The sequence below is a fragment of the Anomalospiza imberbis genome, chromosome 3, assembly GCF_031753505.1.
Source record: "Anomalospiza imberbis isolate Cuckoo-Finch-1a 21T00152 chromosome 3, ASM3175350v1, whole genome shotgun sequence".
Classification (NCBI taxonomy): Eukaryota; Metazoa; Chordata; class Aves; order Passeriformes; family Viduidae; genus Anomalospiza; species Anomalospiza imberbis.
The window spans coordinates 74,846,251-74,872,848 of record NC_089683.1 but is presented as its reverse complement, the minus strand read 5'-3'; the positions used below and the strand labels follow the sequence as shown (position 1 = coordinate 74,872,848).

Genomic DNA, 26,598 nt, shown 5'->3' with positions numbered 1-26,598 from the left:
GACTGTGCTTTGCTGCCCTCAAGCTGATGGATATTTAGCTATATAATAGTCTGCTGTTTTGCATAGCTCAAAAAACATCTGTAGAATGGATTCAAAATATTCTACATGTATTTGAAAGCTGGAAGGCACTGTTTATGAAATGCTAAATGAATCTTACAAATTATAAACTATCTTCTACGTCTACTGATTTGTCTTCCTCTGCTCTCTTCATGAATTATTTTATCAAGTGGGTTTTGTCTTTCCATTAAGTTTAGAGATCTAGTGAACAAATAAAAATAACGGTAGCACCAGACATTATCTTTCTCCCTCTACTATTTGTTTCTGACATGGTTTTGAAAAATTAAATGGAAAGAATTGTTAAGTGCTTAAGTACAGTGTTTTGGATTTACTTTAACACAATTTTGTACTGAAGTGAAACACTGCTAATGTTTCCGAACTTCAGGATTTCAAAATACAACACTATATTCTTTGGGCAGCTGTGGGGATGGGCATAGGACTCCAGCAGTACCTCCCATGTGTCCAGCAGAAATGGGGTGGAGTGATGGACACCTGTCCTCACAGGCTTGGCCAAGTGTTTAGAGTATCCCGGAGCAGTCGGTGTACGTGTTTTAAAACCAGCCTCCTGCAGTACCCTGCTTTGCCCGAGGGCCGTACGTGCTCCCTTGGAGCATTCCTAACTTACAAAATTATTTGTCATATATTGGACTTCTCTTCAATAAAAAATGTAACCAGTTCAGCATGGAAAAAAATGCCCCATGTAGTTCTGCAGAGAAAGCATTACAACTTACAAAGCTATACTTTTTGTTTTAAGGAGCAACAACAAACACGCTTGTTAGGAAACGAGGGCTCTGGAAGCCCCTCTTGGTGCTGTTCAGCGCCAGGTGCCCTTGTGGGCAGCAGAGCAGGCGGGTGAGACCTTGCCCGGAGCCGGCTGCTGCCATCAGAAGCTGCTGGAGCGAGCGTGGCCCCGGAACGGGGGCTGCTCACCCTTCAGCCCGAGCACAGAGCGGCTGCAGCTGCCAGGTGTCGGAGCTGTCCAAGCGCTTCCTGAACTTTGACCGGCTCGGTGCTGTGACCACTTCCATGGGGAGCCCTGGAGGACCTGTTCCAGTGCCCAACCACTCTCTGGAGGAAAACATTTTCCTAGTATCTAACCTAAACCGCCCGCCACTCAGCTTCATGCCGTTCCTTCGGGTCCTGTCACCGATCACCCCAAAGAGATGGCTGCGTGCCCCTCTGCTTCCCCTCGCGAGGAAGTTGTAGACTGTGCTGAGATCTCCCGTCAGTCTCCTCCAGGCTGAACAGACCAGATGAGCTCAGCCGCTCCTCGTACAGTTGCTGGGGTTCGAGCGTGGCGGGAGAAAGGGAGGGACACAGGGCGCGTCTGAGGGGCCGCTTGCGGGCGCGGGCGGCCGCGCAGTTCAGCCGTTACCGCCGCCCCCGCTTTGAACTTCCCGCCCGCCGCCCGCGCTGCCCGTCCGCCGCCGCAGTTTCCAGGCTCAGCGGGCGGCAAAAGCGCCGGCTGGCCGCGGCCTCTCTGCGTCCCCTCTCGGGGCGGTGCTGAGGGCGGCCACCGGCGCGGTCGACTCCGTTCCCTCGGGTCCGCCCTAGGCTGGCGCCTCCGGCGGCGGCGAATCTGCCGGGCTGGTCCCGCCGCTAGCGCGGTTTGGGCGGTTGTCAGGGAGAAGCAAGATGGCGGCCGCGGCGGCGGAGGAGGACACGGAGCTGCGGGACCTGCTGGTGCAGACGCTGGAGAGCAGCGGGGTGCTCAATAAGATTAAGGTGGGCGAAGAAGGGCCTCCCGCCGGCGGGAAGTGTTGGCTGGGTCTGGCGGCGCTTCGCGGCCCTGCGGAGTGTGGGAGAACCGAGGATCTCCGTGCTTCGTCCCCTCTCGCTCCCTCTTGCAGCCGGTGTTCCCTGCTGGAGCGCTCCCTCGGCGTCGCGGCCCGGTGGTGGCGCCTGCTTTCCCCGTGGTGTTCCCCGGCTGCTCGTGGTGGAGCTGGTGCGAGGGCCCGCGGCCTGACCATCGCACGGCGCTGCCCCGCGGCCGCGGGAATTCGGGATCCCCCGGGCGGGCAGAGCGAGGGGAGCGCGGGGCCGCCGCCGCGGGGAGCCCGGCGCCGGCTGTGCGCGTTCGCTCTCGGGTAGCGTGTGGCCGCAAAAGATCCCTTGCTGCCGCCAGACTGGCTGGAAGCTGTGGGCTGCAGCGTGGTGCGGGACGGGGTGGGTGAAGTTAATCACTGCTTCGATACGGAAAGCCCTTACTGAAAATTTCAAGCGGGAGTTGTTGTGGGTCGCTATTTAAGCACTTGTTCTTCTTGGGTGTGGGTTACTTCAGTTGTGCCTTGAAGGCTTGCTAAGTCTGGAAACTCGGGGATGCTGCCTGCTTACAGGGAACAAATAGCGCTATGTTAAGAAAATATACAGAAGATAGTGGAGTGCGCGCTACTACTGAGTCTGTGGTGCAGGCTGAGCTTGTGTCAGAAAGGGTAGGAAAATTGGTTCCATGAATTCTTGTTCAAATTAAAAGCTTCTAGGAATAATTATTGTGTATAATAGAGAGCAAGTTTCCTTCGAAGTTGGAGGAGAAATGAAGTGTAGTTTTCAGATGAGGGATGGTGGTCTTTTTCCACAGTGCTGCTTTAAGTCTCCAGAGGTAGATGGTCATTGCTGATATTTCAAGAACAGTTCAACAGCTGAATTGGTTTATGGAAGTGAGAGCATCTTTGTGTATGTACTTTCAAGTTTACTGTATTTTGAACTCGTCCTACTTTTCAACAAAATAATATTCAAAACCACATTGTTCATCCCTTTCAAATTGGATGATCCTTATTTAAGTTCTGTAAGAGAATGAAGATTCTAGCTCAAGTAACTGTGTTCTGAGTAGTGAGGCTTTTCTAATAGATGTCAGATAGGCCTTTTGGGCCACCTGTTAACCACTCACCTACTATTAAACAATGCAAGTATGGTGGTAGTAAAATTGTAATTTAAAAAAGCATGGCAAGGCAATTGGGTCACATGGCGCTCGTGAACCATAATTTTTTAATTCCTACCTTTGTGTAGTATGTAAAATTTCATACTTTGGTTGACAGTCCATTGAGTTTTATGTGAATAAATTTATTGTAGTTCACTATTCTATAATGTTTAGAGTGTGTGGTGTCCAATACTGTGTAAGGTGCTGTTACAGCAAATTATCAAATGACTTAGAAAAGTACAAAATGCAGCCTCCTTGCCAGATGATGTCTCTCCTTAATACAAGGTGCTACTGTTTAATAACTGGTATGCTTATGACTAAGGCTATTGACTGGAAGAACTCATGGTGGTTTTTTTCTTAGCTGTAAACCTTAATTGGCATGTGAGTTTGTTGAGTGTTGTTTGGCAGTGTTAATGACTTAGAGATTCTGGTCTACTATTACTTGACAAAACCCTGTTGCTGGAAGAATTAAGATTGAACAAGGCTTTTAAAACTGTCATCTTTTAATTGAAATTAAATTACACCATCCATTAAAAAAACTTGCAGTCATCCTTTTATTAAAATTAGTTAAACTTGATTTTGTGCAATAGTGCTTATCTATTATGTGTCAATATTTTTTATTAAGTGGTAGAATTGAACATTTACATGTTACCAAAATTGATGCTAGTTTCATACTGTAGAATGAGAACTGACCATTTTTCAAGATGGATGAGGCTAGAAAACTACAATAGAGGAGATAAATATGTGGTCAACGTATAGCTGCATTGGTATGAAGCACTGGAAGGATTAGAATTCAAGGGGAATTATTTCAGTGGATGGAATGTATCAGGGTGTCACACATTTTGTAACATAACGAGAGTAATTTTTATTGTCATAATTTAGTTCTCTACTAAGACACTATTTTATAATGGCTTGCAGTTTATTAGTTCTTATTTTGATATTAATTTCTTGGGTGCATTGTTGTTGATGTAAATTATTTAGCTCAAAAATATTACTTACATGACATTTTAAAAATTTGTTCATAATTTTTGTATTTGTCTTAAAGTTTGAGCACTGAGGTAATTAATAAAGTAATATTGTGAAAATTGGAAGTTGTATAAATGTATTTACTGCTTGCAGTTGAGAATTTCCTGTATTCTCTAAAATGCAATATGTGTGTATAGGTATATATACACACTTAAATGTATATATATAGTACAGATGTATACTATATGTAGTTTGTTGATCATTGGGATTAGTCTGATGAATGAAACAGCTTTCTAATGAATTCTGTAAGCACACAATATAACTGTAGATGTTTGTATTTCAGTGAAAATTATCACTGTTTCTGTGTGATAGTGTACAAATAGGGGTGTTCTATCTTGAAGAGAATGTGATCTTTCTCCTAGGGAAGCTGTCGTCATCTGAGTAAGAGGAGCCATTATGCTTCTTGTGTGTTTCTTTGTTATCTTATTTTGTTTTGGTTTATATCTTTTAATCTCTTGCTTTGGAATACTTTAAGTATATATTACCTGAATTTTGCATCTTCTCTGGAACTTGCTGTTGCTGCCATTATATGAGGGGGGTTAGCATCACTAATGTCATATGCCTAGCAGAGCTTTTGGCCAGGTGGTACTGCTAATTTCTCACTAATTTGCTTCAAAACCTGGACAGCTGAGGTACAAGCTCAGTGCAAGTGGCGAGATGTTAGAGAGGATAAAAGTACTATTTTTTTAATATGAGCATGTGCACAGGTCATTTAAAATTGTCCTGTTTGCTTTTGCTTCTTCAATCCATGTGCGGTAATGAACAGTGCTTTTAAATGTCTTAGAATTATTAATTGTCATGGTAAGCATGCTGTGCACTGCTGTGTAGCCTCCTGTTTTCTGCGTGTTGTGATGTGTTGTTTTGAAGCAGTTCATACCAGAAAGTCAACTTAATTTTTTTTTTTTTTTAGTTTTATAAGTCAAGTAAAATATAACCATTTTTAATTATTTCAAATAAACTAACAAATTCAACATTTATATGTCAATATGGTCCTTATCATATTCTCAGGGAGGAGTCTAAGTCTAACTGGTTCCACTCCTAGTCCAGGACTTTGTTTATGTTTAGGGAATTATGTGTGCACAATCACTCCTTTATGTCACTTAGCCAAGATTCCAAAGTATAGTGGGCAGTGGGGGTGAGCGTACCCACCACGTGCTCAAGGATGAGAACCTTTACAGATTTTGCAGATGGAGATTACAGGAAGGATATTACTGAGTAATGTTGCTAGAGATGTTCCTGGTTGTGGTTTGACACCAGCCTTGGATTTGCATGTAGACTGGGAGAGGTGTTTATCCTGGTGCACACAGAGGTTTAGCCTAGGTTGATCAGCAGCAGTTAAACAGCTCAGTATTCAGCCATGTCTCTTTCCAGTGCAATGCATCTGCTCTCTATCTACCAAGGTGTATGAGAGTTGTTTTGGAGTTAGGAAGCGGAGATACTGAAAGTTGTGCAGAAGGGTGCCCATGTGCCACTAAATTTTACAAATGCAAGGGATTGTTTATGCTTGGGCATGCATGGGCCTGTTCCACAATGCTGCAGCAGATGGTGGTTACACATTCCTGTGATTTAGCTGGCAGGTCTCTGAGAAATCTTACGCATTACTTTAATCATTTCACTTCCCTAAACCACACATTTAACCACAGCATCCTCTGATGCACATCTTGTGAGTGCAAGTTTGCAGGAGATTTTGCACCTCCAGCTGGCCCATTGCAGATCTCTGAAGTGTCTCCCATATTGGCATTTGCCGAGCTTGCCTACCCCTTGTTTCTTAAGGAATACACAATGCTGCCTGTATGGCTTCAAAAACTGTGTTCAGCTTGCAGAAATGGGTTGAGAAGAGTGGTAGCATATGCGTTTGACAGGCTGAAATTTATATTATGGTTTCTGCTAATGAGTCTTGGATGAAAAAAGAAGCCCAGGACTTCCTCTGCAAAAGCTGCAGAACTCTAAGCATTAGTAGAAATGTTGAGAGATGCACAAAGCAGACAGCAAGGCTCTGTTAGCTAGCAGACAGTGTCATACTCAGCTGTGCTACAGGTACGAAGCAGTTTATGAAGCTCAAGTTCCCACTTTTTTACCTAGTATTCCACGGCATTTGGAGATCAGTGTTGGGAAACCATTGCTCATTCTTATGAAATATTGCGCCAGCAATAGAAAATATGAATAAAGTTTGATAGGAAAAAAAAAATTTATGAGATCTATTTGGAATGTGTTGGGATATGGGGATTGAAGGTGAATTGTGTAGCTGTACAAAGGAGACAGAATGCAAAAAGCAAGCCATATCCAGAGTTTGTGCTTGTTATGAGAAATCATCTTGGCCACTGATGTGCCTACGTGCTTTGAGGTGTAGAAATGTGTTTGAAGTTTACAAGTATTTTCCTGTTGGAAAATACTGTCTCAATTTTTTTCTTAGGAAAAATCAGATCTCTTGTTTAAGTCCTGGACAAATCTATTCTAGCACAATCAAAGACAAATACTACCAAAAAAAAAAACCAACTAGAAATTCCATGGACTTGCTAAATATTATACATTTTGGAGTCTACAAGTGGAAGGTTGTTACAGGTCACAGGTAATCATTCAGTCCTGAATTGTCTCTGTCTTATCCTTTCACTTTTCATCCAGTATCTGCTATGTAAGATGCTGTGGATGGCTTTACAAGCATACTGCTAAATCAGACCAATAACCTTCCTAATGTAGGTACTTGTTGTCTTCCTATTAAAAGCATATTTCCAAATTAGATAGGCATTTTTTGAGATGCCACCTAAAAAGTGTGTTTGCTCTTGAGATAGTAAGAACTGTTAGCCTCTTTTCTAGGGAGCTGCAGATTGAGGGAGCTGTTTTCATGGACAGTCCATAGGGTACATGCAAATGGGTCTCTATTTGGAATAGGATAAACTTACCCAGGTTCTAAAGAGGGATGCTATAGTTCAGTGCAGAAAACATGCTTTTTTTCATGGACTTCAATTTCTGATTTACAGTACAATAACAGTCAGTAAAAACCAGTATTGCCTGATGAACTGTAAATGCCTGTGAGGAAAAGGGGAAATTTAATTTTGTTTCAAAACACTGACCCATACATTTCTCTAAAACAGGCAGTATTTGTCATATATAATGATAGCCTTCCTTGTTTTAGCCAAGTTCAGTGAAACCAAATTGCCATTTCATTGACATGAGTTCTTGCCTGATAAAATTTCTTAGTGATAGAAGAGAATGGGTGTCATTCACACTATGAGAAAGAAGTCTGTAAGTTTGATGGATGTAAAAGTGATAGGCTCATCAACATCTGTCTCTGTTGACATAATCCTGTTTTATTGAAGACTTAGAAAGAATATGGCTGGGGAATATCGAGCTTTGGTCTGCCTTTCTACTAGACTGTGAATAAAATTCTTCACAGTGTATTTGGATTGTTTTGAATACTGCTAGCAGAATGAGGCAGTGTGGAGTAGTGAAATGTTGAAAATGACAAGCATAGATTGTAACAATGTGTGAAACATATTGGGCTGGTGCCAAAGGGTACTAGGCCAAAGAGAAATGCGATCTGTTCATACCCATTAAAAACAAAATAAATGTGAGAGGAACGCTCTAAGTGGATTAATCTGTGTAGTTATAACCTTCATATCTGCTGGTGGGAGCAAATTGCTGTGGCCGAACCTGATGATGGTAATCTTAGTCTCTGGTGTTTAAATTCTCCATGTCTAGCCTCAGGTCCTGAAAAGCCTAGATGACATTGTCCATCCTACTGGTGTAGTATGATTCATCTTGTAGTAGGGTGATTATTCCTTTGGCCTCAGCTTTGTTATTGTTGCTTTTTACTTTCTGCATGAAGTTGAGAATTACTGCTTTAACCTCACACAAATTCTAGTGTGTGGTTCTTTGTCTAAATTTATTGAGATGATATTTTGAGAATATTGTGCTATGATCTCAGCAGTACCCACCACAAAGGATGAAGGTCTTTCCTTGTGGGGATAGTACAGGAACATGTAACTTTAAACACTGCGATGCTTGCAGGGTTAGAGGGTCGATTGCAGGGCTGTGTATCTGTGGAAAGGCTTTAGGGTGGTATTCTAGGTGATACAGGTAAGCTAAAGGGACATGTAAATACCAGTGGCATTATCTTCTGGTGGTCAGCTCCTGACCTTAATTTTATTAATTAGGCACTAAATTAAATAAAAGTGAACTAGCTATTCATGGGGAATGGCAACGTCTGAGAGAAATTGACCATGTGTCATTAAATAGATAAGAAGAGGAAGAAAAGCACCTCCATTAGTAATTAAGAGCCAGGGGATTGGACCTAGAGGAGTGGAACAGGCAAACAATCCCAGTTAAGTGGAAAAAAAAAAAAAAGTGAGTGTTTGATATTGTTCCAGAATCTCAAAACAGGTCAGACTCTGGATTAGCTGATGTAATGGCAACTGCTTTCAGACAGCTTTATTCTCTGGTCCCATGATCCAGAACCTTAGGGGGGTTTACCCCTACCCTGCCCACATGCATTGACTGGTGTGTTTTATTTTGAACAGCTCTAACAGCCAGTCAGAAATGCTTTGTTATTTTTATTATCCTATTATGTAAATATATTTGGTTTCTGTGGCCAAAGTGAAAAGAAAGCCTTGCTTTCAGGTTTAATTTAGCGAGGTAAGACTAAATAAATAAGTTATTAGCTGCTGGTTGCAAAGTTAAATGGAAACTGATTTTGTAAGAATAATTTTTACGTTAATGAGATGTGTAAAGGGTCTCACTGATTGACAACTGCACCCCAACATCAGGAAAAAAGGTAAAAATAATAAATAAATTAATTGCTTATAAGAGGATTTTCTGATTGAATACTGTATCCCAGCAACTGAAAAAATGTGATTGCAGTGTCAGTATGACCATTGAGTATAATTGTTGTAAGCATTTTACTCTTCTTTTGGTGAGAAATCCTTCTTGCTTTTTTGCATTTTTTTTTGTCTTTCAGTAAGGTGTCCAAAGAGAAGCTTCCTTAAAAAAGAAGTGTTTGTTTTTCCCATGAAAGGTTTTTTTGGGTTTGAGTTTTTTTGTTTGGTTGTTTTTTGAGTGGGTTGGGGTTTTTTTGATAGGGTTTGGGGTTTTTTGCTTTGTTGGGCTTTTTTATGGGTGGGCATTTGCTTTTGGTTTTATTTTTTTTGGTGGGAGGGACCAGTTACTTCACGTTTAGTTACCTCTTGTTATATAAATTAGAAAGTCCAGACATTCTTTATATTGGTCTTATTCTTAGTTATGGAAATAAATCTTTCTTTTAAATTCTGATTTTTTTTTGCTATTGAGAGAATGTTAATATGCTGTCTTTTCTAGTTTATTACAACAGTGTTATCTACTGACTTACTTCAAAATGTCAGATTAAGGGTTGATTAAAGTGGCAGACTAATTCATCAAATGTATGTTATCCATTTGACCTGTTCAGTGAAAGTAGAAGAACAGTAATGCTTACATTTTTTTTAAAAAGTAGGCAAGGCATAAGCTTCAATATTCAAAGTAGTCCTTAGAAGAATTCTGATTCTTTATAATAATATATTTAGAATCATGTAGGTAAACTATTACTACCAGGAGTATTTGAATGACTGTGATCATGTTCTTTTTCTAGAGAAATTCTGGGGTTTTGAGTGTAATCTGACAAGAAATCACAGCAATTTGTATAGCTTAATGTTTAGTTTTTAACGGGCTATTATGGCCTATTTGTTCATATTTCCTGAGTGAATTGTAAATGAAGGGTAGGTGTTTTGGAGCTGTCTGAAAGAGATGGATGTTTAACTGTCAGAAGAAACGAATAGGAGGTAATTTAGGTACTTTGGAATCTTTTTACATACAAAGAAATAATCTAGGAAGTCTTGTATCAAATTATGCTGCCCCCTGCCTTGTTCTCAGAGTGGAAACTATTATTTCTCTGCCTCAAGTAACACTGCCTGTAATCTTAAGTGTTTTAATTGCACTGATATAGATTACAGTCCATGCCAAGTTGCTTGAGGAGAAACAAATAGCTGTAAAGCTACTTGCTAGCTTTTTGCATCCTATTTGCTTAGGAAAAAGGTGCTTGTAGAAATGCTGTTTGTTTTGTTTTTTTGTTTGGCAGGCAGAGTTAAGAGCAGCTGTGTTTTTGGCATTAGAAGAACAAGAGAAAGTAGAGGTAAGAGAACCGTAAAAAAACAAATCAGAATGAAAAAAACATCCTTTGTGTAGAATTAAATATATTAGCTTTAATATTTTCTATTTGTGAAATGTAACAAGATAAAAATATATATTTCTGCATAAGATGTATAAAGAACACAAAACGGGACTATCAGGGTGTTTCCTGATGTTTAAAAATAGGAATTGTTAAATAGCCTTTTGAAGTTATAATTTTAAGTGTCTGTCTCTGCTGAGTTTATATGGCTTCTGTCCAGTAGTTGGCTAGAATGGCTGAATGTTTTCTCCATCAAGTACATCTTTTAAAAAAGATATCTACATGACTGATCAAGATTTTATCAAATCAGAATAATCTCATTTGAAATTGAAAATATTTTACTGGGGTGTCTTGACAAGTATATTTCAAAAGCAGTTTAGTCCAGTAAAATGCCAAGTATGCTAATGCTTATGGTATTTCCCATAAGGATGTTGTAGGCTTGCTTCAGGATAATTTGCTTTAACCCTTAAGGATGAATTCTTAATAAAGAGATGGACTGTGTACTGACATCTCCGCAATATATTAATATTAAGGGAATGAGATACTGACACATGGTTGCATAAGAGTACTGCTGTGGTATACAGATACCAGTTTTGTGACCTCGTCTACTGCTGACTTAGCTTCATTTTCTCTGTCTTTCCATTTTCTAGAATTGGGGTGTAGAGAGTGCTGTATGTCCAGCCTCTCTGCTTCAAAAGGTGAGGAATGGAAAACTGTTCTATTCCTCTACTGGTTAACTGAAACAGACAATATTGGGATGTTAGTAAGGATGGATAGTAGTTATTCTATGATTTGAGATTCCATATTCCAGAAATTTAACATAAGATTGCTGAAGAAGATGTGGTGGAAGAGTAATATAGAAGAACAGTGCCATCTCTTTATGGGAAACTTCAGGTTATTATAGAACCTGAAGAGTAATAGCAATAGTTCAAGTAACATGAAGAGAGATTTGCTACATTGTATTTCAGCTCACCATTTCTCAAAAAGCTTACATGTATCATGATATTTAAAATTTGCACTGCTGACATTGGTGACATGTTAATACTTACCACGACTCTGAATTCTAAAATATTAAGCAAGATTTCCTTTTTTCAGGTAGCACTTTCTTGTGTGTTAGCATTTGCAACTGTAGTGATAAATACCTAAGACTGATCCTTTTCTTACCCAGGATACCCATTCCATTTTAGGAATGGCATTTAAAATTTATTTTGAAAAATCCCAGTACAATCTTGACAAACCCAGACACAGCATATTGATTTATTTCTATTTAAAAATTGAAGAGGCCAAATCTAACAAGGGAGAAAAAAGCATTTTTCATAATACCTTTGAAGATGTTTTAATTAATAGAAGATTAATATTGATTTGTGTTCTAATAATTATCATCATCCAAAAATCTGGAAGATTTGTAAATTTCCCCTTTTTAAAAGGCTGGACTGAATTGCCTTAAACTTTGCATTATATTAGAGGAGCAACGTGGGAAGTTACCTGCTTAACTTACCCCTTCAGTCATTAGATAAACAAAAATCAATATGCTATTAAGAATTTTGGTGAAATTACTTTAGCTCCGAGACAAATTTAATTTGCCTAAATAAAGTTATTGCTACATAGCTTTTACTTGTAGTTATGGAATTCATACAAAGTTAGATTTTAAAGGAGTGCATTGCATGGGCAGGGCTTCATTGTGCAGCAGAGTACATCAGAACACTAGCTTTTTGTGGTTTTCGGTTTGTTGCTAGCATGTAGATGACGTTAATTGCTGTTTGGTTTTTGCTTTTTGACAGAACAAAGCACCTCTGGTAAATGAAAGCTTGAAAAGTTTTTTAGGTACAAAGGATGGTAAGTTCTTTGTTTAGTATATACTTCTGATAATAAAAATAGGAGACAAAGGATTAAATCTTTGAATCTTACTAATAGTGTAGTCTCCATTTACATTAAGTATGCTTTTGTTCCTTTCAAATGCCCTAATTACTACTCATTCAGAATATAATTAAATATATAATTTTTAAAGTTAATATTGCTGAAGTTATATTTTTAATTAAGGTGATTAAGTAATTGAAGTTAATATTTCACGGTGCCTTATGGTTGTGCTAACTCAGAGACATTCTAGACCGATAGAAACAGCAACCAGTGAAAACTTAAGAGTAGAGGTACAGGAGTGAATGCACATATATGACAAATGTCAAAATGATGTTTTTAAAACAGCTAAATAGTTAAAGAAACCGCTGCATGTGAATTTTGTAAGCAGTCTATAATGCTCTTGCAGTATTACTGGCTTAACTGATTTTGATATTGATGGCCAAGTTCAAAATTAGGGAGTTGGTATAAAACTTGCTCTGAGGTGGTAGATGGCTGAGTGTCTATACTATGTCCGTACTGAAGCCATGTGTACTGGTGTTACTGTTAAATCTTTGAAATAAGATTTGTTTCTGTCTGGTGTATTTTAACTCTTCTTATTTTCTTTTTAGGTCGCTTGGTAGCAGGTCTTGTTGCAGAATTTCTACGGTTTTTCAATCTTGATTTTACTTTAGCTGTTTTTCAGCCTGAATCAAGCACAGTAAGATAGACTGGTTTTGTTTGTATACAGTGCTCACTGTTTGAAGTGCATGGCAATGAATGCAGAAGCTATGGCAGATTTATTTAAACCACTTGTTTTTTTTTTAATGTGGTTTTTGTGTTTTGTCTGTAATAGATACTTAGTGTCAAAAAAGTACACTTTTCAGGAAAGTGGACTCATATTAATATTTCTCTTTATCAAAATCAATGCTAGAAAGTAATTTAATTTTGAATTAAGAAGCTGATAATTTCTGTGGAAACATGTAATGGTATATGAATCCTGCATAGCCCTGCAAGATTTTTTGCCACTAACTTTACTATATCATAATACTAAGTTAGTATTGTTACATGAAAACTAAAATAATGTCAGTCATCTGCTCTGAAAGAAGTTTCAGTGACAAAAAGGACTTCGTGCAGATATACTTGACAAAAAGTGTTTGAATAGAATAGTTCAGTTGGGAGGGACCTACAGTGATTACAACTGATTGCTTTAAGGCTTTAGGTACTGAATTAGAGGGTTTTCATCATCTTTGTCTCTTTATGATATAAAAGTTTTAATAATAATTTTGAATTTGAAGCAGTTTCATTTCACTGCAGAATTTCTCATTATATCTCAAGTACTTTTTTTTTCCTTGAAGTTGGTTTAAATAGTTAATATATTAAAAATCCATTTTTTTCAAATCAGTCAGTTAGTTGACTTCTATTTCTCAGAAATTCATGTTTCATTTTAGGGGTTTATTCAAAGAAAATCCTGTACAACTTTGTTCTTTGCCAAATATCCTTAGCCAAATTAGTTGCTAAGTTATTACTAGAACACATCTGTACAAAGATTCATGTTCATGCTACCAAATAGAAACAAATAAAAACAGCCACACTTTGTATTGTGGTGCCACTCACTCTTGGGAGCAGTGCTTCATTTGCATTGTAAAGGCATCTTATGCTCTTTGAAACACCCCCTTCTGTTTTCCAATAAATGTGTCCATTTCATGTATAGAAGAGCATAAAGGAAATTTGGCCAAAGTTAATTGAGCTGGCCAAGACTGCTGGGTAGGGTGCTGAGAGATTTGACTTTGTCTTTCTCTACTAGCCTCTGCCTCTGAACAGTTTCTTGTGCTGTCTCTTTATCCAGTGTGCTTGGCTAGTTGTAGCTCACTTCAGTATTTGCTAGACCTGTGTTCTGATAGGAAGTGTTACTATTTGGTCATAAGAGATCAAGATGAACTGGTGCCCTTTGCAGTGTTTCTATCTGGGGCTGTGCTAACCAGCCTGGGTTTGCTGTAGCATTCTGCTTCTCATATAGCGTGAAGTTCAGTTTGAAAAAGTGTTGTTGGGGGTTTTTTGGATGATACCAAATTGCTTTCATCCCTTTTTCTGTCCAAACCCATGTATTTTTTAATGTGGAACAGAGACTGAAAGTAAGTGTTAACCTGTGCAAGCATAGTTCTGTATGCACAGGAATGGTGACTCCCCATCATCCATGAATTTGCTGGGACCACTGGCCAGGTGTCCTTGGATCCACTTTTAAATGTGATAGGCTAAAGTAGTTTGGCCATATAAATTCTTAAATCCCAAAGCACGCTAATGGTGGTTTCTTGCATATTTAAAATTACTTTGCATAATCTGTTACAAGTTCAGGTGCAGATCAGAAGTAAATTATGCAATAGATGATGTCTAAAAGAGGTGTAGATGAGGCACTTAGGGGCATGGTGTAATGGTGGACTTGATGATCTTAAGGGTCTTTTCCAACCTGAGTGGTTCTGTGATTTTATTACTTTAGTCCACCAGCAACAAAAAAACATAAATAATCACTGTTTAGTTCAGGTAGAGCTGTGTTAAATAAGACTTTCTTGTATTACAAAATTTATCTTTTGTTTTCTGACAGTTATTTTGATGCTGTGATTCTTTTTTCTTCTGTTATCCCCCCCAGCTAAATGGCCTTGATGGTCGAGAAAACTTAGCTCGAGATTTGGGAATTACAGAAGCAGAAGGTACTGTGGGTGGCCCCCTGTTGTTGGAGGTTGTTAGGAAGTGTCAGCAGAAAAAGACTTCAGGTGGTGGAGAAGTAAGTAATATTAAATTGAAATTTCTTTCTTTATAATTATTTATTCTTTCTTTTAATGATGAAAAATAAACTGAAATTATAAACACTTGGCTATTGTTGTACTATTATACTGTTTCAGGTTCAGGTCTTTATTATATTATGCCTTCAACTTAATCAGAGAGATGAGAGATAAACTTTATGACTATTACTTTTAATACCACCCTAGGGCTCTTTAGTAATATTCTACTACAGCATAGTAGCACAGAGTGCATCTAGATAAATGACACAAAACACTGTGTCACTTATTTTCTCATTTTTGGTGTGGTTTGGTAACACTTTTATCTATACCTGTTTTCCTTAGCATACTTCTAATTTTAATATGACCTGAAAAGCCTCAAATGAGTTTTGTTAAAAGCTTTAAGGCAAAGCATATGTACTTAAAATTAAATATATAAAAGTATTTAACTATTTGAAGACAGTGACAGTAGTTTTTGAACGGAATAGATAACAAATATGTTGATTAAGTGGATTAAACCCAACCAATAGCATTTGATTGTGACTTGAAAGAAAGTTCTCTACACCCAGGATGTATTCAGTGTCCCAAAGAAAGCTTAAATTCAGAGTAGTTGTCATAGACTTCTTAACATAATAATTTTCTGTCACATGAAAGTGGGATTTCCTTGAGCCCTTGTATTTCCTTGTATTTGTCTGGGAATACCCCAGGAAAGCCAAGACTCTTGTGCTTGCCAGTCTGTCTGTGTCCTGTTACGGGGACTCCACTGAGCAGTCCACTGTATTGGAGGGTGTTTAACTGACTTACTGCGGGACAGGTGCCAGCAGCGTATTGGAGTCCAATCCCATAGTGCAATTTAGAAGGGAGAGTCCCTGCTGGATCTCCTCACTCTGTGATTTCCATACTGTGTGTGACTAGAACTTCCCAGTTTTCTCTAGTTCTATCCTCAGTTGTCTTCCCAGTGTCAAGGTTTGCATACTGTCCAAGTGAGGGTGGTAGCCTTGTTTCTTCTTGGATGCAATTATCATAGGATCACAGAATCACTGAGATTGAAAGAGACCATTGAAATATTACCCAGTTCAAGCATCAGCATAGCACCATCACTGTAACCCCTAACCCACAGCACCCAGCACCAGATCCAGATGCCTCTTGAACACCTCCAAGGATGGTGACTCCACCACCTCTCTGGGTAACCTGTTCCAATGCCTGACCACTGTAACAGTGAAACATTTTTTTCTAATATGTAATCTGAATTCCCCCCTGTCTCATCTTAAAGCCATTTCCTCTAGACCTCTCACTGCAGGCACAGTAGAAGAGTCTAGTTCCCACCTCACTACATCTCCCCTGAGCCTCCTCTTGTTTAGACCAGCTACCTCAACGGTTCCTCTTAGGACATGTTTTCTAGATCCTTTGTGAGTCTCGTTGCCCTTCTCTGGACATGTTCAATATCTTTTCTAATCGGAGGGGATCAAAACTGAATGCAGTAGTCGAGATGCAACCTCACCAGTGCCAGTTATTACAAAATGAAATATAAGTTTTAGTAAGTGCTTATTTGAAACTTCTTAGGTGGCTCCAGTTCTAAGTGACAGCCAGTGCCCCACATCAAAATCATCTGATGGACGGTCAAGTGCACACTCTATACCAAATAAGGTAAGATTATATATAATGAAAAGCTTTGTAACATACATGAGATGAGTAAAAGAGGGAACTCTTGTGAAACTGCAGATATGACAGCATTCACTTAAATGATCTGCAATTTGAAAATATTTATTCCACTCAGCAAAACTTCCATCTATGATTCCAGGCAAAGATGAACTTTTGTGCTTATACTTTTCTGACATGACATAGTACAGGTCCCAGAACAGAAAAAGTAGCTGTAGCTTCCCTTTTATTGTAGCCAGGCTATCATCAAGCTCTTAATTTTTAAAAACAATTCTCTTATTCTAGATAGGAAATCAAAATATTTTTATTACTACCACTTGTGGGTTTAAGTACTTTTTCCGGCCCTAGAAAAACTGAGCTACTGCCAGCAATTGAATGTGATTCTTTGACTGAGATAAAATAGCCTTGCTATGAAAAAGACCTACGAAGGTAATTTTAACTTTCATGGCCTTCAGTTTGAAAATTTGGCTTCAGCCTTCTGAATGCAAGTTAATGACTGATAAAAAAAATACTAAAAATACTTCAGATAGTACAACCTGCATACATATTGGCTATCTGGATTAAATAATACTTTTTGTTTTGTTTCAAAACTGTGCTGCTATTAGTTTGTAGAAAGGAAGCTAGTGTCATAAATCTTTTACTGGCTTAATTTTAATAAGTCTAGGAGAAAGTAAAAATAGCGGTACTCCTTGCTAGGTAATAATAAAAAAACATTTTTCTTTCTCAGCACCTTGATTATCTAGGTAAATTAGAATATTGTTTTTTGGGCCACAAAGCCATGCTAAGTTGCAGTTTGAGTTGTATGACTTGATGTGAAAGGTTGCACATGGAATTGTCCTTACGTTCCAGACTTTGGGACTGAGCCATAAGCATGAGAAGAAGACTGAAATTTACGTACAAAAGTCTCGCTTTTGTAATTTTTGGTTTTAGTATTTGAGAGAATGTGTCAGTGACTCTAGTTTTCTTATGCTCATTACTTTAATACCTAATACTATATTGCAGAGATTACCATTTAGTAGGGAATTTAGAGTAATTTTCATGGGTTTAAATTGATTTGTTTTGAAGACAGTGGCTATAACTAAGAACCTTTGTTTGTAGAGATGTTGCAAAATTACATGAATAAAGTGTAAGAATCAGTCTGTCTGTAGATTTCTTTATTTGATAACCAAGATGTTTTAAAATTGCTTTTATAATAGAAGTGATGTAGATAGCATAGCAATGCACAGGCTGGAACAAAAGATATTAATAGCAGCAGCAATAAAGAACACTTTGTAAAGTGATAAAACAATGTTTTATGGTGTGACTCTTGACGATACTAATGAACTTGCTTCCTTTTCAGGAATTTGAGGTAATATTTTAAGAAGTGATGCTAGGTGTATGTTATGTGTTGGGCATTTATATATGCACTTAGACTATTACATGACATGAATACTTACTCCTGTCTTTATCTTTCAAGGCTGCTGAAAACACTCTGAGTGATACAAGTGTCTCATCAGGGGAAGCAAGCAAAAGAAGTATTCATTTTCTGCCTAATGAAACAAAACTAGATCCTCAACTAGAAAACAAAGACTTGAATACCAAAGAAAAAAGTGATCCAGTTGTGGATGAAGATGATGTAGAGGGAGATTCTTTCTTTGATGATCCTGTACCCAAACCAGAAAGAACTTATGGCTGGTAGGTAACATGGATGTTCTTAATACATGGTTTATTTTGTCCTCTGAATGATTGCAGACCTTTGAGAGTTACTAGTTATTTGATTATTTGCTCTTGTAAGTGTTCAGATCTGGAATATTTTATTTCCAAAATGTTAACATCTCTGATTTTGTTTATTCTATGCACAGTGTTCTCTGGGATCTCTTGGATGTACTATGAGTAGAAAAACCTGTATCACTTCAAGATGCATCAGTTAGGCAATTTAACAGTCTGTTTCTTTGGTGGAATGAACATGTGTGAGGCACAGACTTGAGTGCTTCTTCTTGCAACAGAGCTGCAGTGGTGATCTGTACTAAAGGAAGGGGACAGGGACAGTGCATTAAATATTGGTACAGCTTTGTAAGGAATACAAAAACCACTCTAAACAGTGTTTTTTGTATTCCTCTAAACGGCTCCACAGACTGTAATAATAAGGAAAGTTTCCTTACAGCTGAGGATTTTCTCTTCACATGGCAACACTTGTGTTTTCAGTGAAGTGTTGTTACTGCTGCATGTGCCAATTTTGCAGATGCATATGAAGCACGTTTTTTATTCTTCATCTGTGGAATCTGATGACTGAAAATGCCATTTGAAACAAGAACTAGTGACTGAACTATGCAGCAGCTTTGTTATAAAACTGAAACATTTGTGTTATATTATCTTGAAGCTTAGCTTAGATACCACTGTATTGAGCAATGCTGCAAGATCCTTTCATGGTGTTCTTTTGCTGTGCTCAAGTAATCAGAGAACTGCTTCAGCTTAGCAGATGTTAAGAAGAGGTTGCCAGGATCATTTGTAAGTCGGTTTGGCAGTTGACTTTTCCCCCACTATGCTGATAGTGGGCAGAGCAGCATAAGCTTTTTTGTATTAGTGCTACAGTTGATGCTTAGTCTTGGAGTAGGATCCTTCTGGTAGAGCACAAAGTCATCATACCAGGTGAACAAGTCTGTCTCTAGTAAATTAATGGACTCTTTGTGAAAGATTATTTATAATACAGCATTTGTTGGATGTTTTTCGTTGGAGCAGACTTTTTTTTCCTCAAAGGGCAGTGATTGTACTCTGGAAAATACTGTGTGTTACAACTAACCCTACTATAGTATTTCTTTTCTCATTGTTAATATCAAGATTAAAACTGCATCTGAGTGCATTTACTCCTCCTTACTCAAGAGCTTGTTTAGCTAGCCTTTAACCAAAGTAACCGTTGTAGCAGATAGTCTAAATGATAAGTTGGGTAAATTAGAAAAGACTGTAAAAACTTTTGCATAATAATATTAACTAATTTCTTATTTTTTGAGCATTTTCATATGACAGCAAGGGAAATTTTCTTTGAAACTGGGTAAACTAGATTTCTTCTTAAAGACAATCCAAAAAACAGGCTAATTATTTAGTAAAGTAAGGATTTTTTTTCCTAGTAGAGAAACTCCCTACACAAAAAATTGTTTCCAGATTGCCTGTCTGTATTAGAGTCACAGTTCACAAGTAGTATTTTGTAGCACATTACTGTGATGCAGCTATTCTAGTAACATCCCATAATAAGGTGTGCTGAATGTGTTACTAACAAATGAGCTAGAAGCTATTTGTAGCTGAGCTGTGTGTGCTGAATTGCTCATTTTTATCTTCCAGACAACTCTTCTAGAGGGCAAAACCCCCCCATATTCTTCAGGTAGAATCCCCTTTGTGGTACTTTGTGCTGGTGTGCTGGGGTCTCAAGGGGTAAATAAGTAGGACAGCTGCCAGCATTGCTTTCTTTGCAAAAACGGTAGTTTCCTTATGGAACTCTTGCCTGTTCATTTAAGATGGGTTCAGAGCAAGCAGTTGCTAATGGCAGTGTGAGAGATGATCCAGGCAATCATTATCTCCAGGTCTCTGACCCATTGTTCAAAATTTTGAAGCACTTTAACATAAGATGTTACACATGATACTTTGGTGATCTAGATATCATGAATGATTCAAATTATGCCCATTATTAATAGGAATGGAATCAAAATAGCAAAAAGTTCTGGAAATACTAAATGTGAAAATCTTGGTCTCTTTTTATTTGTGTTTATTTATCCTTTATTTGCAAGTAGGATTTGAACTAGGTAGTAGCCAAATGAACTTTAACATGTGGTGAGCTCTATCTTCCTATAACCAAGAGGTTTTCATTCTGTAAACTGACTGCACTTAGAATTAATAGCTTCATCAGAAGTAATTTCTTTAAGCCGTGAAACAAACTGAAGTACTGATTTATGTCTGAATCTATTTTCTTTTGGCTGCATTTACATGTGGGGATGATGAAAGGCCCCTAGCCATAAATAGTGATGCTGATGAAGGTGCTCTGTCTGTGGGAGAAGACAGGTGGAAGTCTTTGCATGGGTGAGAAAGTGGCTTTCTCAGTCGGTGTTGTGGTTGACACTTGTGCCAGTGCCTACTGCTTTTAAGGTTGCAGTGAATAGGGCTTTTTCCTTGCTCTTTTTTGCTGTAGTATTGCTGTTTTAGTTGTATGACATTGTAATAACAGAAAAGAAAGTAATGATGCATATTTTACAGCTCTTATTGGGAGTGGAGTACTTATTTATTTGTTTTTTACAGGAAAACTGAGGCTAATAAAGCAGGAGGTCTAGCATCCCTTTCTGATGCACCAGCTCTAAAAAGTGGGTTAAGCTCCCTGACGGGTGCACCTTTACTAAAGGAGTCTGATAGTAAGTTTTCATAATTTTCTGTGTTTTGATGTTTGTAGAGGTTATTTCTGTAATGCAATGAATGAGCTACAAGTTCAGATAGAAGAATGATAGATTATGTGGCCCCCTTCTGGTTGTAATGTGCTTTACACTAGTGCTATTTTAGGGAGTGATGGCATACTTGTTTGGATATATTATGCTACCACTGGGGCATTTTACGCTTTGGAGCATGAAATACTTACCTACATCCCGTTTTTTGTCTGTATATAAAGGACTATATAATTCTACTGCTCAGTTTTAAATGAAAGTGGCTTGTTCCTTTGTATTATCTTAAACTATTTGTACCAATTCTTTAGAGGTGTTTGCTTTCATGTTGCGAATCCCTGAGTAGCAGGAAATTATTCCCGTTTACTCCTCGAGTCTTTAACTGTTGTCAGAGTTCAGCTGTGAAAATACATAATATGATATTGCTGTACTATGCTATAAAAGTACATAAGGTTGATATAAAAGAACAGGTGTTAATAAATGGTTAGTTTGTATATGTAAGTGGGATCTTACTAATGAGTGACAAATCCAATTTCTGATATAAATGCTTTTGTTTACAGATTTGGATAGAAACTCTGTTTTAAAAGACCTACGGTTGGTGAATGCAAAGCTGGGATCACTAGAATTAGGCAAGTAACTGCTAAACATGAGGAAGCTCTGATATTTTTGGTTGGCCATAACTGATAAATTCTGGCCCAGCTTCTTAGAGGAATCTGAGAAACTCAAATACACATATCGAGCTAAAATCTTCAGTTTCTACTTATGTTATTTTATTTAACATAGATTGTGAAGCTTAATATGGTTAAAAGTGACATGTGATCTAAAGGAATCCAGAAAAGTGAAAACTGGTCTCTTGTGGGTTAATATTTTACACATGGAGCAAAAATTTGATTCATTCTGTGCATGCATTTACTAATACCAAGTGATGATTTTTTTTGTTGAGGTTTCTACGAAAAGAGCAGGTTTATATTTGTGTTAAAAAATAGCCTGGTAAATATTACTGCTTTTCAGTGGCATATTTAGAAGCCCTCCACACCTTTGAAAGTTGCTTTTCTTTTGGTGCAATATGAAGGTGTGATGGAAGAATTCTCTCAAAATAGAGCTGTCAAGTATTTAAGTTTTGTATTCAGCAATGCAGCTAATGTCCTGAAAATGTATGTTCAGTTTTGAAACAGTTTATGTTAATAATACTGAGATTAAATAATGGCAAACATAACTTGTCTTCCTAATCAGTGTAACTGATTTAATCTACTCCCACTCTTGCTGGTCATCAGACCATGTATTTTGGTGCAGGAATAGACTGGGGGGTTTTGCGTTTCCTGAAGAGAACTTGTTTGATTAATAGCTTTTAAATCTTATTTAGGAAATGGAGATGATGATGAATATGCTGATGACTTCAACAGGTAAAAGAAGGATCATACCTCAGTAGGGTAGTACTTTATGCAGTATAAGCATATCCACTAGCATATTTTAATTATTTCATAATACGGCAGACAGACTATCACTGGGTATTTCTGAACTCCTTTAAACTTCAGTTTGCTATTTTAATAGATTTAGTTACCAGTTAAAAAAACAACCAAACCATGTCTCTTTTTATATAGGGATAATGAGTTCCTTAAAAACCTACTGTTAACTTCAGCATGATACTATGTTGGGTTCTTTGTGGAAAGGGTTTGGTGTTTTTCCTGAACCATGCACTTAATAATGTTTTAGCAATTAATGAAGTTAGTCAATAATTATGTTGTATGCTGAGATATTCAATTGTAAAATAAAGCATCATGAGTAATTGGTGACACATATTTAATAACCTTATGCCTATGATGTGAAGGTGTTGGTGTTGTAAATTGCATGATTGAGGCCTAAGTATTTCTCAGTATTTATTATGACTTTGCTTAGGTAGAAAGCCTTTCATTGTTACCAACTTCACATCTGACTTGCTAGGAAGTGCAATTCCAGTCAAATGCCAGGTATAAAGTAAATGTCATACCTGGATGTTTGATAAGGAAACCTTATTTCTGTGCTTATGGTTTGCTTTCTCTTTAGTACAAGTCATCGTTCAGAAAAAAGTGACATCAGTATTGGTGAAGAAATAGATGAAATTTCTGTGGGAACAGAAGAGTCAAATGCCAGTGATAAAGTATGATTATTTTTGAATTGTTGTTTTTTATATTCTTCTGATCTTGTCTTGACTTTGTTTCCAACCTTCTGTGAAGTAACATGCTGTTATCTTTAATTCCTAGGTTGTATGTTAAGGTCTATTATTCGTTACGTTCTGGTTTTTACACCTAGTATCCTTGCTAAGTTAGATGCTATACTGATTAATAAAATCCCAAAAAAACAAAAACCCTGCAGCAGCTGTTCAGTAGCACAACTCACTGTGCCTTTCTAGGTGTGTAAAATATATTGGAAGCTGGTTCAGTGCCCAGCATACAAAGGTTTACCCCAGTATCTCCAGATCTGTCTGAGTACCTCCTAAAGGATTGTGTAATCTCACTAAAAGAGCTTGAGGCCAAAAGGTATATGAAAGCATATGAAGGAATACATGACATAATACTTACTGGTTTTGTGGTTTCTGAGTTTGCAATTTTTTTTATTTTCTAGCTCGAAAGCATCACACAAGACCTTACCATTTCTCAGTTAAGCGACGTTGCAGATTATCTAGAAGACGTGGCATAGAATTGGACAGCAAAAATCTTTCGTTGTGCTGGACTAGAAGACTGCTGTGGACTATTAATTTCAGACAATCACCTTTTGCTGGAATGTCCACTCCCTATTTGTGCCTTGTGTTTCAAAAATACTGTAGGTGAAGAAGGTTTTTAAATACTCTGAACAAGAACTCAATGAAATAGTGTGTTCCCATTTGACTCTGATATCAGAATTACTTTCTTCATTTGGTTCAGCCAAACCTTTCACAGAAGGAGGTGGATTTTCCAAGCAGAATGTCCATTGCTGGCAGTGGACATAATAAAAACCAATTGGTAAGAGAACATTGAGAAAGAGGTATGTGGCTTTATAGTGAACTTGCACTGTTATTTTAACAGTCAATTTTTTTTTTAAAGATAACCAAAGCAAGAACCTTCAAAGGTAGTGGTTCAATTTACACTTCTTTTAACACAACCTTGTCAAGTCAGCATGTAGTCAATATTTATGGTAACTTTAGCCACAATACCTAATTATTCCAGACTTACTTGAAACTGCTCCTTTACAGACTCCTCTGAAAGTTGGATTTTACCTTTTTTAAAGGCATATTAAATTGAGAGTATCTAAACTCTTAAACATAAATTTAGCTATATTTAGGAGCTAAATTTAGCACTAGTCTTAACCCAGAATATTCTTGTTTAAATATGTTTGTCAGACCATTGATGTTAAGACCTAAGCTGTTTTTATATATGCTAATTTTATCAATATTATCTGTTGTTAAATCACAAAAAGGATTGTAAGGATTCACAAACCAGTAACTAAATCTCATGGGGTAAGTTTTTAACTGTGTGTAATATTTAGTGGAGTTTTTATTTTTGAGGGTTCTTCATGTGCTGTAAGATTACTTTCATTCTTGAAAATATTTTAAGTAAAAATGAGCACCAAAAAGTGAAACTACTAAACTTCTACTTTTCAGATTCTGACTGCTGTACAAAGTTCAATGCAAATATGTTAAAATACCATACTGAAGACATTATGGACACTAAGTTCTAGCTAAGAGCAAATTCTTGTATTTTCATGATGCTCTTGCAGAACAGGGTCAGTCGTGGCAGGGTTGACACTTCTTCAATGATACTGTTGCAAGTGGCACTGCTATAATGTGTAGGTCGTAGACATTTGTAATACTGAAACAAGACTTCAAAATGTGCACTTTCTGAACATTGTGAACACATCTGGAAAACAGACATGTAAGTGAATATAAATAATTTTATTTTTAACGTCATTTTCTTTTTTGAGGATTTGTAATTTTCTTTTTCACGAACACTGTTGGCCTGTCATCAGTAGTCTCCACAGTGGAAGTAGCATGCTAAACTAAAGCCATTGGTTAAATATATAAAGCTGCTACTAGCACTAGAAGCTGACTTAAGTATTTTTTTGCACTGGGCCAGCAGGCCTGGAGCAGTGCTAGGAAGTTAGGCTTGTATATTACATAAATGATTTGAGAGGAGACAGCAAAAGTGTGCCTTTTATTTATGTGCACCCCAAAAATAGCCAGCAAAACAGCATCAGAGTATTTAGTAATGGTTTTAACTTTTAACTTTGTGCCATATTGTAGCATCTGAACACAGAGGAGATTTTTTTTTTACCCCTGGAAGTCAATGTGCCATAACTTCAAATAGGAACAATGCTGTAACATATGATATAGCCTGTGTAAAAAATTCATTTAAGGGTAGGGGAACCTGTGCCTCAAGATAATGTATATGGAAAAGTTTGGATTGGACTTTTTTTCCTTTCTTTTTCTCCTATATTTTTTCTTAAGAAGAGTATCCGCATGTCAGAAGGAAATAAAATTTCACATGAACAGTTGTTTTTGGCATTCATTTTTAAGGTGTAGGGAATAATGCAGAGGCAGTGTTGTTGGCTTTCTTACATGCCTTGGAAAAACATGATGTTCCATTACCTGTTAGCTGTAGGATATGTGGCAATTTATCTTACCAAAAGAAACCAAAAGTTTATTATTAAAATACTTATAATTGCATTTGAAGATGTGGCCTTTTCATTAACTAATTTGATGTTTTAAATGTTAACATGACTTGTGTTAACAGCCAAGTATTGTTCTCTTATCTTGGCAGTTAATTGGAGACCTTGCACTTTGGCTCTAATTGAAGGAAATACCAAAAAGTGGTATGTCTCCATGCTGTTCCTCCTGTGAATTTTCACTGAATTGTGTATAATAATTCAAATTGTAAAATAAAGCTATTGTGCTGGCTAAATCATGTTTTGAGACTTGTTGAACCAGAAATCTTAATATTTAGATAAAATAAGGAAGCTCTATGCAATTTGAGGGGTTTTTATGAAAAATGCTTTTTTTATAGTCCAGTCTGTAATTGAGAATCCTTTTAAGCCCAAAGGATCATGCACTTCCTGATAATTAATCTGATTAAGACTTGACAGAATTACATTAGTGGTATCAGCCCAATTTGTCAGATGGTTTATGATTCAACAAAGGAAAGAAACCCATCAGTCTCGACTGGCAAAATTTTCTCTCATTTACCATTGTTAGAGGTATTTAAACATAAGTGACAAGTTAAGCTCTTTTGAATGCTTGTTTCACTCTGTGTTTCAAACCATATTGTTTAGTATTTCACATAGGCTTCTCCCAGAAGGACCAATGTGGTTGAGTACCCCACCTCATGTTAGAATTGACAACCACTCACTGATGACTGCTCTGTGCAGTTCTGTATCAACTAGGTCTGGGTAGAAATACTCTATTTTGTTAAATGCTTTCTGTATTTTTTTTAACAAATTCTGTGGTTTTTCAGAAGTAAAAACTAGATTATGGCTGACATTTTCATAGCATTAACATGGCTCTTGTAATAAGGATGGATTATAAAAATGTTACTTTTTTTTTTTTTAGTGAAATTGCTGCATTCCACTTCTTTTTAATTTAAGTGGGAAACCACAGCATATCTCATAAAATATTTCCTTGTAAGTGATGCTTTCCCCAGCTATAATAAAATCACTATCGTCTTTAGACTGTCTTGACAACATATAGATACTACACCTAGCTCTTGAGACAACTGAAACACCTGATTAGGTGATGCTGGTAAAGATGGA

The 26,598-nt window shown here is 37.5% G+C and overlaps 1 protein-coding gene across 2 annotated transcripts; it reads left to right on the top strand.

Annotated features, from left to right (window-relative positions):
* The first annotated feature begins 1,454 nt into the window (after positions 1-1,454).
* Positions 1,455-25,754, top strand: CEP43 (centrosomal protein 43). Of its 2 annotated transcripts, XM_068185195.1 has the most exons (12): positions 1,455-1,782; positions 10,086-10,139; positions 11,957-12,011; positions 12,641-12,729; positions 14,656-14,790; positions 16,349-16,432; positions 17,901-18,118; positions 20,708-20,817; positions 21,402-21,470; positions 22,205-22,244; positions 22,885-22,978; positions 23,443-25,754. In XM_068185195.1, the coding sequence occupies exons 1-12, from the start codon at positions 1,693-1,695 to the stop codon at positions 23,515-23,517; spliced, it is 1,113 nt and encodes a 370-aa protein (XP_068041296.1). In that variant the 5' UTR covers positions 1,455-1,692; the 3' UTR covers positions 23,518-25,754. The 2 variants fall into 2 exon arrangements, with proteins under 2 accessions (XP_068041296.1, XP_068041297.1); XM_068185196.1 differs by lacking the exon at positions 16,349-16,432 and having other exon boundaries at positions 1,472-1,782.
* The last annotated feature ends 844 nt before the right edge of the window (positions 25,755-26,598 follow it).

What these genes read in the sequence shown, in the direction of transcription:
- CEP43 (XM_068185195.1), top strand. Translation starts at nt 1,693, where the DNA reads ATGGCGGCCGCGGCGGCGGAGGAGGACACGGAGCTGCGGGACCTGCTG. An exon ending in TTCAGCCTGAATCAAGCACA is followed by an intron (nt 12,730 to 14,655) that starts GTAAGATAGACT and finishes TATCCCCCCCAG; the next exon opens with CTAAATGGCCTTGATGGTCG. An exon ending in TTTACTAAAGGAGTCTGATA is followed by an intron (nt 20,818 to 21,401) that starts GTAAGTTTTCAT and finishes TTTTGTTTACAG; the next exon opens with ATTTGGATAGAAACTCTGTT.